Source organism: Solanum stenotomum, chromosome 7 (assembly GCF_019186545.1).
Source record: "Solanum stenotomum isolate F172 chromosome 7, ASM1918654v1, whole genome shotgun sequence".
Taxonomy (NCBI): domain Eukaryota; kingdom Viridiplantae; phylum Streptophyta; class Magnoliopsida; order Solanales; family Solanaceae; genus Solanum; species Solanum stenotomum.
Window position 1 is genome coordinate 61682483 of NC_064288.1, and position 20347 is coordinate 61702829.

Here is a 20347-nt window from a genome sequence, read left to right on the forward strand (position 1 = left end):
ACTATACTAGAAATTACATTTGAAAATGGAATAAAATAGATGAGATTCACGTTGATAAAAGTTAGGATTTAGATTAGTGAGAATTTATATAGTGAAGCTTAATTTGTGTTGTAATTCTTATTTCTTTAGCAATTTAACAAGCTCAGAAGATTTCAATATAATGAATGATAACTTGCAAAGTGTTATTTTTAGATTTTCATCTTGATCAACTTTATTTTATCATTTCAAAATTTTCATTCTATCATATAAAATCTCTCCACATGTATTTCAATTTAAAGATAATAATTGATATCATTGCTTTCAAATTTCAAATTAAAATTGATTTGAAATGAATTACCATGTATGTTTTCATGTTATATTCATAATATCATGTTGGTGGCATTTATAATGTCTAAACTTTTTCTAATTAATATTATAAAAAATATATTAATTATTTATATAAAATTAATTTAAAATTTTAAAAACTATATCCTACTATTATATACATGCACTTTTGTTACTCAATAATAATAATTCATATTAATTATTTTTAAGTTTAAAAATTATTATATTTTAAAATATCCGCGCAACACGCGAGTATGTATACTAGAAAAGTTAAATGGTCAAAGTCACACTTCCATTATCAGTTGTTCTTTTTTTCTACCTAAACTATAACCATATATGTATTAAAACACACATCATTTAATAGATGATTGTATGTAGTGTGCACTCTCAAATTGTATTAAAAAAAATATGTCAAGTAACAGTCCACATGAATAAATATTTCCATTTATGCAGAACTAAAATAATTTTTAGTTTAAAACTTAAGGGGGTTAACATTTTTGGATAAAAATCTAAATCGGATCATTTGTAAAAATTCATGGGTCATTTGTAAAATGATTCACCCAACATCTTCATTCTCAACCAATGATCCTTATCCTCAATTGTGGGTGTGCCTTCAAATTGCTATTGTTGACTTTGTCCCCCCACCCTCCCCTATTAAGTTGTAATTATGTCATAGATTCTAGATTAATCAAGTCAAAGGATAGTTAAGATGGTGGTAATCTTTGATGAAACTCAGGTAAAACTTGAAAGTCAAAAGATTGACAAGAAAGTTCTAAGGAGAAGGTGTGAAAGAAGTAAATTGAAAATGGAAGAACATTTATAGATTTTAGAAAAGAAACGCTAGCATTGCTTGGATGGCTGGCCATGGTTTTTAACCAATCACAGGAAGACACGTACTCAGAGCATTAAAAGTGGGGCGACATGTGTCACATCAAGAAATGTCAGAGGAATTTTCATTAGCTTTCGGCCTAGAATTGAATTGTTTTTCATCTTTCTGTCAGAATTCTTTGAGTACCCAAAAAAATGCGGGAGTCCAACAACTTCTAAGCAAAGATTCGAATTATCCTTTGTATGTGTATAGGTTCGAACCCAATGAATTCTAAGTTGTGCATATATATTAAGGTCCTTTACAAAGTGTAGTAAGTATATCAGATATGGTTTAGGGTCGTAAGGAAACTCAAACACCAAGCCAAGTTCAAAACATTTCTATCAGCTATGTTTTCACATGAGTTCCTACAAGGGTCAACTTCAAACGACCATACCTCTCAGAATAGTAAGATTTAAGTGACTCATGACCTATCAAATTAATGGTCTACAATAATTCTTTTCAACGTCACTGACCGCTCGTCAACCCGTCTCTTGAGTAAAACGTTATCTGATTTTACTAGAGAGATGTCAAATTGAACGTGCGCTCCACGTGCTTGGTAGCGTGGGCGCATCACTCTAGGCCATTTTTCCAGTAGCCCGGGTGGGCGCACCGCACGCACCAAACAAATTTTCGAGAGTCTAGATTTCAAAATGCTCTATTTATTAAGATAAGACGGTGGGCCATAATAAAATTCATGTTGGACGACCTGGGGCTTATTTTCTCTCAAATTCTATAATCTCATGCATCTTTAATACCAAAGTATGTTACTCTCATGTATCTAAATTAGTTCTAAAAAATTTCAATCTCTAATCACAAATTCTTAATAAGATTCTACATCAAATCTTTCTCTCATATCTAGCGAAAACAAGAACTCATCCTAAAGTTCAAGAAGAGATTTTTAGGGCTCTTCTTCGAACTTAGAGGTTTGATTAAAGTGATTTAAGGTATGTAAGGCTATCATAGTGAGATAATGAGTTCTTCCTCACACCTTACATCTAGATTTCAGTTAGCAAGGTTCAACTAGGGTTTCAAACCCAAGGCATACTACATTCAAGGGTTCTACTTACTTTCTTATCATGAATTATTGATTTTGTTGTGTCTATTTCAATATATTAATTGATTGGACGATTCTTAATCATTGATCATGCTTATTTTACCCCATGAACCATATTTAATTATGAATTTTATGAAAGCCTTAATATATCAGTTCTTATGCATTATCTTCAAGAAGAACACAAGGCTAATTTAAAGAAAGCATAATCAGTTTTAGAGAAAGGATTTTCAATCAGTCTTTAAAGTAAGTTCAATGCATTGATAAAAGAGTATGCATAACAGTGAGTCAAAATAAGATTTTCAGAAAAGCATAGTCAAGTCATTTAAGTTCAATTTAGTTTTAAAGAAGTATTATTGAGCATAGACTCAAAGTATCAGATTTTCAGTTTTCCCCTAAAGGGGGACATCTTTATAGTATGAGCATTACTGCATGTTTTGGGAGTAGTATTTGATAACAATTGAGAAATCAGAGACCAAAAAGAGTTTAAAACTATTCTGTATTTCTATCCTTTACAGTGGATAAACTATCCACTATTTATATACAAGGTACAAGCATAATTATAGTACAATATCATATCATATCTTGCACAATATCAATGGTGTGATTGTGCTTACTTAAACTAGAATATTGTTCTGGATATTTTAGAATCATATAAGATATTTGGAATCATAACAGATATGATTTGGAATCATATCAGATATGATTTGGAATCAAATCATATCTGATATGGTGAACATCCCCTCTAAAATTGATGCTACTTATGAAGAAGCATTAATTTGGATAATTGGAATTGGTGTTTGCTCCTTGTCATCACTTTTGTAAACAAGTCTGCCAAATGATCATGCGACATGATATGTTGAAGACTAATGACTTGATCAACAACAAGTTCTCGAATATAATGGAAGTCCACTTCAATGTGCTTTGTGTTCTCATGGTGGACTGCATTTGTTGCTATTTGTATTGCACTAGTATTGTCAGTATGTAATGTAGTGGAGCCATCAACAGAGCTATGAAGTTCTGATCACTTAGACATGCTTGTGTGACAAGATCCTCTACATACTTCCTTTGGCTTAGCATGATACCATCTTGCAAATATTCAACCTCCAACCTTAAAAAATATGTTAACCTACCAAGGTCCTACATTTTGAAAGTTGCATTAAGAAGATTCTTGAGTTGTACAATTCCATTCTCATCATTGCCGGTTATAATCATATCATCCACATACAATAGTAAAATTTTCGTACCAGTATTAGAGTGCTGGATGAATAATGAATAATCAGAAACACATTGAGAAAATCCAGCATTTATGATGGTAGATCAAAACTTCTCAAACCATGCACGTGGTGCTTGCTTGATACCATAAAGAGATTTCCTACGATGACAAACCATATCAGGTTGGGGTTGGTTGTACCCTGGGGGAGGCTTCGTGTATATTACCTCATGTAGTTCATCATGCAAAAATACATTTTTCACATCCATTTGATGAAGTTTCCACCGTTTGATGGATGCTATAGTGAGCAATACACGAATTGTCGTCATCTTTGCAACAGGAGCAAAAGTCTCCTCATAGTCCAAGCCATATTCTTGTTTATATCCTTGAGCTACTAGTCAAGCTTTCTACCTCTCCAATGTGCCATCATACTTCATTTTCACAAAATAAATCCATTTGCTCCAAATAACAAAAGCTTCAGCCAGATTAGATATCAAATCCCATGTATGATTTTTTCCTAAAGCCGAAAGTTCCTCTTCTGTTGCCTTTAGCCAGTAGTCATGACTTGATGTTTGTTGGTAAGTAGTTGGGACAAAAATAGAATTCAAAGTAGCAAGTAAGTCATACGATCGATCGTATCTACTTGGAGAGTATCGATATCGATCTGGGCAGATGTTTTACGTTCAGAGTGACGAAGAGAAGGAATGGAAGAATTTATTTGGTCACTTGGTACAAGTTCACCATCTAAATAATCATTGTTGTTAGATGAGTCTGTGAAAGAGGTATTCAATGAATTATGTGACAAAGTACTAGTACCTGAATTATCCGTAGGAAATGCATTTGATTGACCAGGATCATCATTAATTCCATTAAGGTCTTCGTTGGGAGATGTAGGATTTTGTTCCTGCTGATTCTCAAACTTGTACAGAAAGGAGATGTAGTTTGATTTTGTTGAAGAGGTAATAGGGTAAGCAAACATATGCTCAAAGAAAATTACATGTCTGAAAACTCGCAACTGTCGTCTAGAAGAATCATAACAAAGATAGCCCTTTTGAATATCATTATAACCCAGGAAAACACACCTCACAATTTTAGCAGATAATTTATGACATTCATGTCTAGATAAATGGACAAAACACACACAACCAAAAACTTTTAGATGAGAATAATCAGGGAGTTCAGCAAAAAGAATGGACTATGGACTATCATCTTTGTTAATGGTAATGGTGGTTTGTTTATCAAATAGACAGAAGTTTGGATGGCTTAAATCCAAAATATTTTAGGAACATTTAATGTATCAAGAAGAGCTAATGTGATTTCCAAAATATGCCTATTTTTTTCTTTCTACAACCCATTTTTCTGAGGTGTGTATGGACAAGAGTGTTGCGAAGTAATGCCTTTCTCTTTGAAAAAATCTATGAGTTCTGACTTCATGTATTCCCCACTTGAATCATATCGAAACTTTTTTATTTATTTATTGAACTAGTCTCAGCATAGGTGACAAATTGTTGTATGATTTTAGGAACTTCACCTTTGTTTCTAAGAAAGGACACCCACGTATATCGAGAAATATGATCAATAAACAAGATAAAATATCGATACCCCAATCTAGATGAAATTGGTGCAGGACTCTCGTGAATCAAATCAAAAGTAGAGGTGTATGAAGTAGTACTACAAGGAAAAGACAGTATATGACTTTTGGATTTAGCACAATTTTTACAAGGCAATTTTGATGACAAAACCCATGATTTCTTATTCAAATGAAGACAATATTGTAACATGGAAGAAAGTTTTTGAGCATGTGGATGTCCAAGACGATGATGCCATAAGTACTACAATTTATTTGAGTTAGTGATGTCTCATTTACTGGCAGACAGATAACATGCATAATGAGGTGTTTCAGACATGGATAACTGGAACATTCTCCCAACTTTACGACCCTTGGTGATCGCCTTTCATGTCTCCAAATTTTGAACAACACAACCAAGACGTGAGAAAACAACAAGGCAATTTTGTTCCACCAACTATCCAACCGAAATAAGACTAACAGTAAGTTTAGGGACAAAAAGGACATTAGTGAAGCAAGATGATTTTCCAATCTTAGAGGTAGGAAAAGTATTACCATTATCTGTGAAAATAAGTTGATTTTCTGATGGAGTTGATAAAGAGTGTAAATTATGGATATCTCTTGGCATATGATTAGACGCATCCGAATCTATATGCTAAACTTTTGAATTCTTATTTAAATTCATACCAGGATAGGCAACCGTGAGAGCACTGGAAATAGCCCCGGGGAGAGCAACTGCAACTGAATCTTGTATCATCTTTTGAAGTGCTTTCGGATCCAAAAAAGATGGTGTGTTCTCTGCTTGACTCACATAAGCTTCAGACGCTTGATAAGCTTTGTGCTTTCTTTTACGCGTGTTTGGGCGTCGATTGCACTCCAAAATTATATGGCCAGGCTTCTTACAATAATTGCATATGTTTCTTTTCTTACAATGTGACGCAATATGGTCATACTTTTTGCACTGAAAGCATTGTGGTCCAAACTTTTGATATGAGCTCTGAGTATATGATTTATGGGTACCTTTTGATGTATACATAATTGCGTCAATTGTGTAGGACGAATCCATGGATGCCAGAGTATTGATGTGTGTCTCATCACGAATGAGTTCTCCAAAACTACATCGATGTCTGGAAGAGTTTCTCTGTTAAGAATGTTAGCTCTAATAAGCTCAAAGCCAAGTCTCAATTTCATGAGAAATTGGACAACTATAGTCTTCTTCCTCTCCAACATAACTTCCTTGATGCTTGTGGAAGAAAGGTTTCCTCCAAAGCTTTGGTCTTGTTCTGACCAAATTGTCATAAGTCCCAAATAATAACTCTGAATGTCTTTATCTCCGTGTTTGTGTTTTGAAAGAGTATGCTCCAACTCAAAATCCCGAGCATGATTACATTGATAATATACCTTTTTGAGATGCTTCCACATCTCTGCTGCCAAGTTGAACAGATGCATAATTGAGGATCCACGAAATTACACGAGTATTGTTAGCGTGCCAAACTTGTTTTTCCTTGTCTTCATTTGGCTCAGTTACAATCCATCCAGGATTCCGAACAAGTTTTCCCATTGAACAAAGATTCGGAAATGAAATTCCCATATCGGATAATTTTTTCCATCAAATTTGGTAGACAAAATGTCCTGAGAATGTGACTCCATTAGAAAGAACAGAGATATCCTATGATACAAATCAAACAACAATAAGGAGCAAATTAAACTAGTTTCTGAGGAAAAGCATTTAGGCTCTTGATACCATGATAACAATTGAGAAATCAGAGACCAAAAAGAATTGAAAAACTATTCTGTATTTCTATCCTTTACAATTGCTAAACTATCCACTATTTATATACAAAGGTACAAGCATGATTCTAGCACAATATCATATCATATCTTGCACAATATCAATGGTGTGATTGTGCTTATTTAAATTAGAATATTGTCCCGAATATTTTAGAATCATATCAGATATTTGGAATCATAACAGACATGGTTTGAAATCATATCTGATATGGTCAACAATATTGAGCACCGATTTGAGTAAGAGTTAACAACTCAAAAAACATAAATTGTGTCGCTAGCGTAGATAAGATCATGTTGATGATTTGGGAAACTCCCCACAACCTTGTTGAGGGCATTGATGATGGATCCATAGGTTAAGTTTTGTTGTCGTATACTCCGGCAAGGTATAGGATGACTAGCAACATGGGCTAGACATTGTATTATCACTAGGCTCATAGTGATGATTTTCGGTTAAAGAAACTCTCCAACAAAAGTAAAGTATATTATTTTTGTATTTTGCTATTATTGCATATCTCATTGTAGAGATTTAATGATTTCACCTCATGTTCATGCTTTGCTTTCAGTTTCTTTTCAGTTCAATAATTTATTTCATTCAGTCTTATTACATACCGTACATTTCATGTACTGACGTCATTTGACGCTGCATCATTTTATGATGCAGTTTCAGGTACTCTTGTTAGCAGATGTTCAGTAAGATCACTTTCCACTAGCATTTGGTGAGACCTCCTCACTTCCCATGGGCTCTAATTTAGTTAGTATAGTTTATTTAATTTTTCAGTCATCATTAGTTGAATAGTCAGGTAGTCATAAGTCTTGTTCCAACACCTATGTTTAGTTAGTAGAGGCTCCATAGATAGACAAAGTCAATGAGTCAATTTAGTCTTTTGTATTCAGAAGTTTAAGCATTATTATCATTATTCATATTCAAATTTATTTCAGACTTTTGTATGAGATATATTTAATTGATTTTAAATGTTCATTTTATAAGGCTTATGCATGTATGTTTAGTCTTCCGCTCAGTAGTCAGCCAGGCCAAGGGTTTGCTTGGGACCAACAATGATTTCTGAGTGCCGGCAATGTATGGGGTGTAGGATAGAGGCGTGACAATCTATATAGGGTAAAACTGATCAAGATCGATAGATAGATGAATCAGAAAGTGACATATGGCATAAGCGACAAGTCAGACGTGACTAAGAGATTGACACCACAATGTGAGCCCACCTAGCTCCGAAGATGCATCATTAGATACAAGACACAAATCAGATAAGGTAAATTTGAAGTTCAACCATTTTAAGGAAATTCATGATTAGTGAGTAGCAATAATGTGTATTAATAGGTTTCATGAGGCTTGATGCGCAAATTTTGTTCTCGTCTTATTTTCATTCACTTATAGAAATTTACTTAGCTTATGCTTTGGAAATTCATGCTCTAAAGTTATATTTCATAAATGAAAAAAGACATAAAGTGACATCTGAACTTGTCCCAAATTTTCAAAAAGACACCTTAATTATGCAGGCGTCCTATTATCCCACTAAACAATCTTGAACTGATATTATTACATCATTTTTTGTCCACATGATATAGAGAGTGTGTGCGCTCTCTCAAAGAGAGTGAGCAACCTAAAATAACTAATATAATTTTATTTTTACAAGTATTTTATTATAAAGTATATTTTCTTATTTTTCTTATTATTTTAACTTTTATCCTTTTTTATTTTTTCTCTTTCTTTCTTCTTTCTTCTTCAAAAATTCATTGTCATCTCCATTGAAACTTCTCAATTTCAAGGTCACCATTTTTACCACAACTTCACCATCCTTTTTTACTACTATTAGTTTTACTCTCTTTAATTTTAAAACTTTATCTAAATATTTTCTTACATTTCAAACAATTTGATAAACCCATTAGATTTCAAGATGATTAGAAAGTATCATATAGTTTTTTTTTTATCCTATTTCAATTAACTTCTTTCAATTTTTGGGGAATTCATTGATTCTTTTAAAATTATCATTTCTAATTTTGAAGTTATATGAAAAGGAGTAATTGATGATACCTTCTAATTTTTAAATTTTCTTAGAAAAATAATTAGTTTTGTTATCAATAATTCAATAAAGTCTAGAAAATAGTATGAATTCTTTTTTTATAAAAAAACTAAATTAAAATAAGTGAAAAAGTAAGAGAGAGAAATAAATAAATAAAAAAGATAAAGAAATAACTGAAAATGAAAAAAAAATCATTTTAAATCAAATTAACACGTGTCATGTAATGATTGGTGTGTGAACACACTTGCTTCTTAAAATCTGGGTCTGATAGAAAAATGATATAATAATATATGCTCAAAATTGTTTAGTGGGGTAATAGGACGGTTGCAAAGTTAAAGTGTCTTTTTGAAAATTCAAGACAACTTTAGTGGTGGCTTTATGTCTTTTCTCTTCATAAATTTATCCATCCGTGGACGGACAACTTGTGCATATTTTCTACAATATCTTTATATATATATAATTCTGTTGACTAAAATTTAAACAAATAAACTAAAATCACTTACATATTAATCCCCTGGAATTGATTTTACCAACTTCGTTAATTATTGTTAAGTCACACCATTATGTGCGGTCTAGATTTGATGGGAGGCATCTTAATTGAAAACAAGGGAAGTGGATGCTTTGCTACCGACCAATATTTTATTTCTATCAAATTTTCGTATACTGTCAATAATATACACAAACTATCAATTTATTTTATTTTGAAAAAAATATATAAATTGTGGCCCGCTAAATATTGTTATTTCCTTAATGTTCCCTTTTTATCTGGTAACTTTTAAGCAGTTCTAAGGAAATGATAATTAATAACTACTAATGGTATTGGTTCATATTAAGTTTACTAGTATCAATTGCTAGATGCAAAGTATTAGTCTAACGCTGATGAACCTATTTCCTAATTCACGATTGGTTTGCTTATTTGGGTAAATAGAGAGCAATTTACCCAGAATTTTTTTTAAAAAAATCTATAAAGAACTCAAGAAATATAGTGAGTTTTTTAAATTCACATTTGTTATTTACCACACTCCAATAATTGTATGTCACTTCAAATACACAGTGATCAATAAAACATAGTAAATTAGTTATTTTTATCTTAATTTAATATCTAATTAATGATAGATTGGTATAATTTGAGATAAATACAAGATGTTCTATTAACTAATATTGATTTAGGGTTTGTTTGGTATGAAGGAAAATGTTATCCTGGGAAACAAGTTTATTTATAACTATTTTCCTCATGTTTGATTGATGAGCAGAGAATATTTTCCGAAAAATATTTTTAGTGTTTGGTTTGTGAATGAAAAACTATCATTTTAAAGAAAGTATCTTTTTACTTTTTACTAGAGAGTAGAAACTAATTTTTGACCTGAAAACTAACATCGATAATCGATCTAGGACATGACCCTGACACACGAACTAGGACACAACCTCGACGATAGATCTGAAATTCGACCCTGAGATCTAACCCAGTATCTGAGCACGACTTTCGACCCGAAACCGAACATTTGACATTCAAATTGGGATTGGATATCCAACCTAGGACCTGACCCCGTCACTCGAACTTGAACATGATCCATCAATCCGGGTTTCGACTTCGACACTCAAATTGAGACTTGACTTACAAATCATAATTCGACCCCAACAACCAACAATTGATGTGAGACCCAAGATTTGACTTTCAAATCAGAATTTCGACTCCAACTTTCGAACAGGGACCTAACTTTCAAACTAAGAATATTTTTAAAATTTATTTTGTGTGTGTGTGGGGGGGGGGGGGGNGGGTGAAAAAATAATTTTTTAAAATTTGAAAATATTTTTCAAAAACTAACTTTTAAATTATTATTTTTCGAGGGGGGCTTGTAGGGGGTCGGGTGGGGTAAAAAAATGAAAATTTGAAATTTGTTAAACAAACCAAAAATTTTAAAATTCTAACTATTTTAAATAAAATTTTAAGTAGTTATTTTTTTTTTTTGGTTGGGGGAGGGGGCTGATTTGGGTAGGGGGCGGGGTAGGGACAAAATAAAATGATTTTTTTTAAAAAAAGAATTATTTTATATTATTTTTTGAATGGGGAAGGATGGGTAAGAAAAGAAATTGTTATTTGAGGTTGAAGGAGAGTTTTGGAAATATTTTCCTTAATTTTTAAAGGGAGTCATTTTCCTTAAAATTGAGGAAATAAGTTGATTTGAAAAATATTTAAGTCAATCAAACATGAGAAAATTATGCTCCATAACTACAATTTATTGTCTACCAAGGGTAGGACGGAGGGAAGATTCAACTTGTAGTTCCAATCAATCTATAGATACTACCTACAAAAGGAATTCAAGCACTGAAGACGTTTTTTCAACATTTTGACACGACAATTTCAACATACTACATTCAACTGAAATCATTTTCATCATAAATGTTTAACACTAATTCCCCTACGAACTAAACTTGAGGCAGGTCTAAGTTGCTTCCGTTCAATTTCGAAGTAGTGAACATTGACAAATGTAAGATATTTAAATCTGCTTCATCGCGAATAAGGGATAATAGATAAATAATATGATGGCTAGATATTGCAACGTCGACTGGTATATGTAGCCTATCATAAATATATACCAAGATAAATTATAAATTAAGACTGAAGTCATAAGGAATAATATATTGATCCGTGTTAAACATACTAAGCTTCTCAAAATGTCTCACATAGGATGCAAATCAACTAACATAACTACAATAACATGCGTCAAACTATATATTGACATTGTTTTCTTACGTCTAATAACGTTTTTACTCATTTGTTACTTGACTATATTTGACTGAATCAAATTTTCACAATGATTTACTTGACAAGGTTTTTCATGTCTTACTTTGTGATACACAACCTAACCATAAAACCTAGTTCTTTTTATAGCGTGTATATAAGGCGCATTCACCTACCATGATTTTCACTTCCTTGGCATTCTTCTAACTCTGTCTAGAGGCAGGACATGCCCTCTTAAAACATGCTCGAAACAAGTGAAAAAATGTCCATACCAGAAAAAGTATGCACGTTATTTAGAAACGAAGATAAGAGTAATTTGCAGTCTTGCTGATCATGTCAATGCTACTTTGAAGAAAAACACCAAAGCAAGTTCAAGAACAAAATATACAATCATTTATTATCAGTATGGGAAAAAAACACATACTATGTGTGGATTTAAGAAGCTAGATTTTATTTTATTTGATAATCAAGAAATCCCCATGGTTGATAGGACGAACAATGATCCTTCCTCCCTAGATAAATACCATGCATTTGTCTTGGCTATGGTCACTTTTTCATAATATCACAATAGATATTTGATAGCATGATGAATTGATCAACACTTGAAATGCATTAAACAATGGTTTTCATCTTTCCCTCGGTGAAACACAACCATACCTATAGATTTTAACAGCTAATATTTGAAATATAGAACATAATATTTATGAGCAGTAACAGTACGAATCCACATCTAAGATATTATGCTATGTCCATTTGTGGTTGTGCCACCATTTCTGCTAATATTACACAGAATTAAGTAGGGCTGATTGTCAGTGCATTAACCCGCTCAAAATATCTTCTGAGGATGTACGAGTGTCCTGTAAAAAGGCCTTAGAAAGGAGCTTCCTACATGGTGGTGGCCATTGTTGCTAAGCTATCAACTTGTCTGTTCTATTCTCCGTAGATATGGATAACCTTTGGAATACTCAGCCTCTGGAAGAGGCACCTGCAATTAGCCAAAACTGAAAAGTTAGCGTTATAAAGTAACTTAACTACTTCATGGGCTGTAAACTATGCAGAAAAGTTATAGTCAATCCATGTAAGGGAGCAAGTAATTCATCTTAGAAACACTTTTGTAATTGAAATAAAATAAACAAATCCTAAAATCCTATGTAACTTGAAAGCATCCAATATTCACATATAACAACCGAACTAGAGTTTCAATTGAAACGACATAAGACGAGGTTTTTCATCTCACTTGGTGATACATAACAATTGTACCTAGTTCGAAGTTCAACTTACATACAATTTACAACTCTACTTAGGAACAAGATATTAACAAATTATATAGATATCAAAGCCCTGGAGCATGATAATTTTGTGTTTATCTATAGTTACATTGAAGAAAAATAAAATTAAGAGAAGAATCCCTAACAGGATCCCAAAATTGTTGCATCAGTAGTCCTTCCGATAGAAAAATGAGACACTAGGCTTTCAATGTAAATTTTCGCGCAGCAAATTTCTGCGTAGCAGCAGTCATTTTCAGAGTTATTAAAGTCAATAGCGGCAAGACGGAGTGAATCATCCTTTGGATTGTATATTGCTGGGGAATGAGAGAACATGAAGTCTGTAGTTTTGATGATTGGCAAAGAGTCATGATGGATTGTAGTTGTGATGACTGACAGAGAGTCTTGATGTGTAACAAATCATTGTTTGTCAACATCAAAAAGGGGGGAAATGTTGGGAAGTAGGAGAACATATAAAGTAGTTTTGATGATTGATAAAGTGACCATGGTTCACTACTTGTTGTCTTATGTGTACTCTACCAGGTGAACCAGGTTCTTAGACGTGACTGCAGACGACCTGCACAATTATGAGAGATTGCGGCAAAGAAGAAAAAGAGCAAAAATAAAGAAGGAAAAGAAGGAAACAAATATGGAAAGAAATAAATAGGGAAAGAAATAAAGAAGTAGCAATTCAAGTCAAATAAGGAAAGAAATAAAAAAGTAACAATTCAAGTCAAAGGAAAGAAGTATATATACACAAATTCAACAAGGAAAAGGATTTGTTATTCCTTTCCTTGTAGAAGTTGATGAAGGCAAATCAAATTCTATAAAAGGTTCAAGACATTGAAGGAAAAAGTTGTCTTTGCATAAACACAAATTGAGAGAATTTTCCAGCAAAGCCAGAACGATACCTATTGCATATTCATGAAATTTATCATCTTGAGAGCAATAGTTATTGGAGAAAAAATACAGGGCTTCATCACAGAAACGTAGGGACCAGGTTCATGAGTTTTGTTCCTCTCTGAACTATTTAATGTGGAAGTCCGGTCGATTAAAGTCTAGGGTTATTAGTGTTTGTTGATTTTTTCTAGGTTTATTATTGAGTAGTAATAATTCCTAGATTGTTTAACAAGAAGTGGGTTTGACTTCTTGGGGAGTAGAGTCTTGAGAGAATTGTAACAAGAAGTGGGTTTAACTTCTTGAGAGAATTGTAACAAGAAGTGGGTTTGACTTCTTGGGGGTAGAGTTAAGAGAGAGCTGTGAGAGAATTGTAACAAGAAGTGAGTTTGACTTCTTGGAGAGTTGAATGTTCGATTATAGTTAATCGTTGGAGAGTTAAAGGTACTAGAGTTAGTTCCTTTTGAGTTGTAATCCTGAAAAGGACGTGAATCTTGAAGTTAATAAGACTGTGGTGTGGTTTTTACCTTCCTTGAGTTAGAAAGGTTTCCATGATAAAATCTTTGTTTTATTGTGCTGCGACAAAAGTACAAGAACCTAGTTCTTGTATTGGGGTTAGATTTCTTCAATTGGTATCAGAGCATGTCTTTTCATTAAAGGACTCACATATTGAAAAGGATCAATGGTTACACCACCTACACCACAAGAATGAGTTTCTCAAACTCGACCACCATTGTTTAATGGAAAGTATTATGGATGGTGGAAGAACCGCATGATGGATCACTTACTAGGAGAAAACCCAGACCTATGGGAAGTTGTGTTGGACGATCTAACCATACCCATGAAGAATGGAACTGATGGAACCACTCAAGTACCAAAGGATAGGAAAGAATGGAATGTTGCGGATAAACTTGCAATTCAGAACAATGCTAAAGCAAAAAAGATCTTGATATGCGGAATAGGTCCAGATGAATTCAATTGAATCTCATCATGTCAAGATGTAAAAGCAATATGAGAAACTCTACAAACTGCGCATGAAGGAACAACTCAGGTAAAGAAGTCTAAAATTGATAATTTGAATAGACAATACGAAATATTTCAAATGGCAGAAGGTGAAACAATCCAAGAGATGCACACCAGGTTCACTGCTCTCATTAATGAAATCTACTCTCTAGGAGAAATAGTTCCCAATGGGAAGGCAATCAAAAAACTTTTGAGTGTTCTTCTAAAGTCTTGGGAAAGCAAAGTAGAAGTCACTACTAGAGTTAGTTCCTTTTAAATTGTAATCCTGAAAACGGACGTGAATCTTGAAGTTAATAAGATTGTGGTTTGGGTTTTACCTTTCTTGAGGTAGGAAGGTTTCCACGATAAAATCTTTGTTTTATTGTGCTGCAACAAAAGTACCAAAACCTGGTTCTTGTATAGAGGTTAGGTTTCTTCATATATAATTATATTAGTTGATTCAAAACCAACCACAATTTCACCTTTATTTGACATGAAAGATGGAAGAATGTGTGAAAATAATGGAAGAACTTGCAAAAATAGGGAATAATCATACTTGATGGTTAATATCTTTGTCCAAGAGTTTTTCATAACCCAAAGAGACACACATTTTCCCCAATTATTAGCATAGCCACAAAGATCACTTCCATATAGTTGTCACGCCCCGAGCCTACACCCTGGACATAGCCGGCACTCGAAGACGATTGCTGGCTCCCAAGTGAACCCTTGGCCTGGCTTACTTAACTCAGCGGAAACCTTAACTCAACAGAATAACGCCATGCAACAAAAGGTCATAAAATAACCTAACTGATAAAATCTAGCCAAAAAGGCAACTCGAGTTTCAAAATAGAATATTTATATATATACATAGATGAGAGACTCAATACTAGCTGACTGACTGTCTATGAAGCCTCTATAATACTGAGATGGATGTTGGAACAGACCCTACAACATCCTAATAAAACAAAACTTGGAAAAACGAAATAACAGAGTCCTCCTAAAAGCAAGGAGGCTTACCACTGACTCTGGAGTGCTCAACTAGATCAACGGTGTGCTGGACGATGATCCTGGGTACCTGCGTCTGCATCATAATAAGATGCAGGCCAACTGGCATCAGTACATGGAATGTACGAGTATGCGAGCTGGACAACTAAACAACAAATTAATCTTGAAAGGGGTACAAAAGAGAACTTACCTTGGCTCTATTCAACTCATGAGTAACTGAACTCAATATAATGTAATAAGATACATGCAATATATAAAGCTTGTAAAACTATTTAAAACATGATGTCAAAAATCATATTTATAATATCATAAAAATACCATGCTCCCTCTCAAAGTCTACTTGTGCAATGCATGAATGAAGTCTCATACCCCCATCCATACTAAGCAAAACCCCTTGAGGAACCATGCAATTTCTACTGTGGGAGTTTCTCTAACCGACAGCCACCACTATAAGCCTAAGTGGTGATACAGCGTCTTGCCCACGCTGCCAGAATTGTCATATACTTTGCCGTCATATAGAACGCTTTAACTTTAACTTAGTGGATCCACTAGCTTAACTTACGTGATCATCTAAAAAGTATGACCTGTTAAATCCTATGTTTGGCTACATGGTTCTTATGGAGAGTTGAGTTAATATGAACTCGCGTCCCCATTTTAGTGCTCAAAAGTACTCGCAAAATATACTTTAGCTCATATGTTTTTAAAAACAAACTTCTTTCTCTAGTTTGAATTAATTGCTCAAACTACCCTCTTAAAAGAGGTAATAGCTCTTGAAAACTCTTTCTAAAAAGAACATATCAAAACCATATTTTAATATGATCATTGATGACTCGGGAAGTCATACTGCATAAACATTGATGATATATCTAGAGACCATACTGTTTAAACATTATTGACATACTCGGTTGTCATACTAATCATGTTTTAGAAACTCTTTCGCAAAACTCATCTTTTTCTTAAAACAAATAGTACTCAAACTGCTCAAAAATCTTTTGGAAATCTAAGTTTCCTCTCATCTTAAATGTGAAAACATTTATAAACTTCTTTGGGAATACTTAGTTCCCTAATAACTTTTGAGAAATGAACTTGACTCTATACTCTTTACTTAACTTGAAACTCTATACTTTTTACTTAACTTGAAACTTGAGCCTATAAATGAAGTTAAAACATTCAATGAAGACTTTTGAAAAACTTTAAAGACTTGCTTTGACTTACTGCTTAACTTCTAAGCTTGACTCTAACTTCACTTGACCTTGATCCTAACTTTCCTCGAATTGAATTATGGAATTCAAGGGTAATGATCTCATGTTTATGGATCAGTTTGTGATTTTTAGATGTACCTTAGAGTGTTGAAAACAACTAGAAAACATAGGTACATTACCAAGGAACATGTACGAAAAAGTGGGGAAGGAATGGGAAAGATTGGCGTCCTTGGCGCTCTGAGTGGCGCGGGGCGCCAGCCTTCAGACTTTAGAGGGGCCTGCTGGGCGCTTTGCAAGGCGTGCTGCCCCAAGGTTGGAACTTCAGAGCCCCTTTTGGGGTGCGTTGGCTGGCGCGACGCCCCAACCTTTTCCCCAAAAAAATCCGACTTTTCTCCTTAGTTTTTCCAACTCTAAATCTCCTTAACTTCAAAGGTTCCAGCCCCAAACACTTACAATCATAAAACCCCTTAATATACAATGGATTCAACTTAAAATCACAATCGGAAACATGCACCAAATCAACAAGAAACTTCAACAACACAACCACAACTTCAACAATCACAACCACAAACTTCAACAAACACAACCAATCTTTTCTCGGAATTAAACAAGTTTGGCACGTGGGGGAATGAACCAACCCAACACTATGATCTCACATACCTTAATAGGGATCACCCCTGACGAAATCCACGACAATCTCTACGAACCTTGCTTCTTGTTCTCCTTCTCCTCTTCTCTCTCAAAGCCCTAACCCTCACTTTTTAAAAGGGAAAACTGATTTAAAATCAGTCTAGATCCTTAATATAACCAAAAGAAATGGTTAGGGAAAACACCAAAATACCCTTACAAATTCGGATGAACTTCCAGGTGCCAACAACCCAACTTCCAAAGGGCATAACTCACTCATACGAACTCAGAATCGAGCAAAGTCAGCGGCATTGGAAAGATCAGTCCAAGAGCTTTCCAAACATAACTTGAAATACACCTAAATCATCCTGAGCTAGGAGTTATGACTGTCTGAAGTTGACCAAAAACTCATTTTGTTTCCATACTTGACTAAATTTCCAGATTTTTGAATTCTTTCCAAAAATTGACTATTTCCAATTCTAAGCTTCTTCATAGCTATTTCAAATTGCCGGATGTTACAATAGTCCCAATTGCAAATCGTAGTTTCCTTCTCCGTGAGGTGGTTGCTCCATCTTTTCCAATTTCTCATTGACCAAATCAATATAAAATATGTTAGGATCACTAGAGTCATCATTAACCCAATAAATCTTCCCATTAACAAACTTACCTGAATTTTCTATAAAATCCCTTTTCTGATCAAGACAATGAATGTTTCTCCGAGAATCGGTCTTTAGACTATATATATGGACCTGAGTATCATACGAATATTGTCCATTATAGTAAGTACATGCCACTACTTTATAATCATCACAAAATTTATCATATCCAAAACCATATATGACACATATAGCATCCCTCGAATTAGTTGTACAATGGGGTACTTTCTTGTACTTTCTAATGGATGGATTCCATAGAAACAAATTGTTTGACCAATCAACAAAAAATAACCCATTGACATGATTTATATAACGAATCTGTTGCTGTTTTTTCATGGGAAAATTAAAGTAAGATGCTTCCGTCGCATTAGACTCATAAAGTACAGGCCTAAGAGACCAATCCTTAAGATTATCATCATCATAATCACACCACATGAGCCTATGGTGAGTGTTGTCCTTGTTATTAGCTGATAAGTTAAGTTGAGACTTGATAAACTCGGGACTAGATATCAAATCAAGCCAAGATTTTGAAACGGAAGTGAATTTTAAGAGGGATTTCACCGGAAGCCTAGAGAGGATTTCCGTGATGAGCTCTGATGGAAGAGTAGGGATTCCCAAGATCGATTCTAGCATTGGAATTGATGAAAATCGAGAGAATGAAATTTAGTTGTTGCAAATATTTTGAGAGTTTTACTTCTGCATGAAATACAAGAGTTTTACTGCGATTGTGGTAACCGTAAAATTCAAAAAAGTCTTCTTTATATTTATTTTGAGAGTTGAGAGTTCCTTACAATATTGAAAACCCTAATATTTATGAGAGTCATCTATATTTATTTCCCACATTCATTTATTTATTTCTCTATTAGTTACTTCTAAATTCAATAGACTAAAATAATAATGATAATTAAAGAAAATACTTACTATAGTTACTAGGGGTAATGTGGTAAAATCACAACTCATCCAAAAAAAAATCACATCATTTTCCATTCTTGTCTTCTAAACCCAACAACAACTTCTTGATTCAATCAACAAAGTTGATAGAATACACTTGAATGCAGTGATCTCCCTGTTCATTATTGCATCTGTTGGATTCATCGAGGATTTTTTTTTTGCCTTGTACGGATATTCTCATCACTCTCTGCTTCCATTTTTCCAGAAAACTAGTAATAGTCTGAATTCTCTATACTTAATCTTTATGTCTTGTACATCTTTCTGGAGCCAAACATTTAGGAAGGTCTCTTTATTGGCGCGTAAGTCTCATATATATATTTGGAAATTGAGTTTTACAGATGATTACGCGGTTTGTGTATGCATATGCAGGTTTAATGTTCATGCACCATATGTTGTAGATGACCGTCGCTGCCAACTGGGACTGCTCTTTAGTCTTCCTGAATCACAATCGGCAATGGACCGTTGGCCATTGAGTGTCATATATACCTTCATGCCCTGCATGTGGGGGAGTACACTGGCATCATCAATAGTCAACAGTTTCTTGGGTCTCAACACTTTCTTGATCGTCCCTCCGATGGTCAAGAGGGTGAGTGAGATTGCCTTCTTAACAGGACAACCGTTAGGTTACTACGGATCATGGTCCCTATTTGACGCGCTCTAAGCCCGGCCCGCGTGCGGTTAGGTGTTCTAGTCGATGCTTATTGTGCCCAATGTGGAGTGCGAAATTGTAAGAAGTATATGATGTGGAGTGCGAAATTGTAAGAAGTATATGATTTTGCCCCCAAAGTACAGAAGAAACAAGATAAAGTAGAAAGATTTTTTATGAAATTGTAAGAAGTGTATGATTCTTTTGAACAAGACAATTTTGTTATGTTTTTTTTTTTTTTTTTGAAATACAAAAATCTATGATCTCCAGATTGCATCGCGCAATGTACAGGAAGAGACGATACAAAGTAGGATGATTTTTGATGAAATTGTAAGGTTCTAATTAACAAATTAAATTTGTGAATTGAAACTTGTAAGGTGTTGATATGAATGAGTATTTTGTGGCAGAGATATGCTGATTTGCCTTACTGGAATGAGGTAACGTTGCTTAAGCATTACGAGGAAAAAGTTGGAGGTGCGAATGAACAAATTGCTGATCAA

The 20347-nt window shown here is 33.9% G+C and overlaps 1 protein-coding gene across 1 annotated transcript; it reads right to left on the reverse strand.

Moving 5' to 3' along the window:
- Window positions 1–18109: 18109 nt before the first annotated feature.
- Window positions 18110–18883, reverse strand: LOC125870136 (F-box/kelch-repeat protein At3g23880-like). The gene has a single exon (XM_049550483.1). It carries the CDS (start codon window positions 18881–18883, stop codon window positions 18110–18112), a length of 774 nt encoding a protein of 257 aa, XP_049406440.1.
- Between the last annotated feature and the right edge of the window lie 1464 nt (window positions 18884–20347).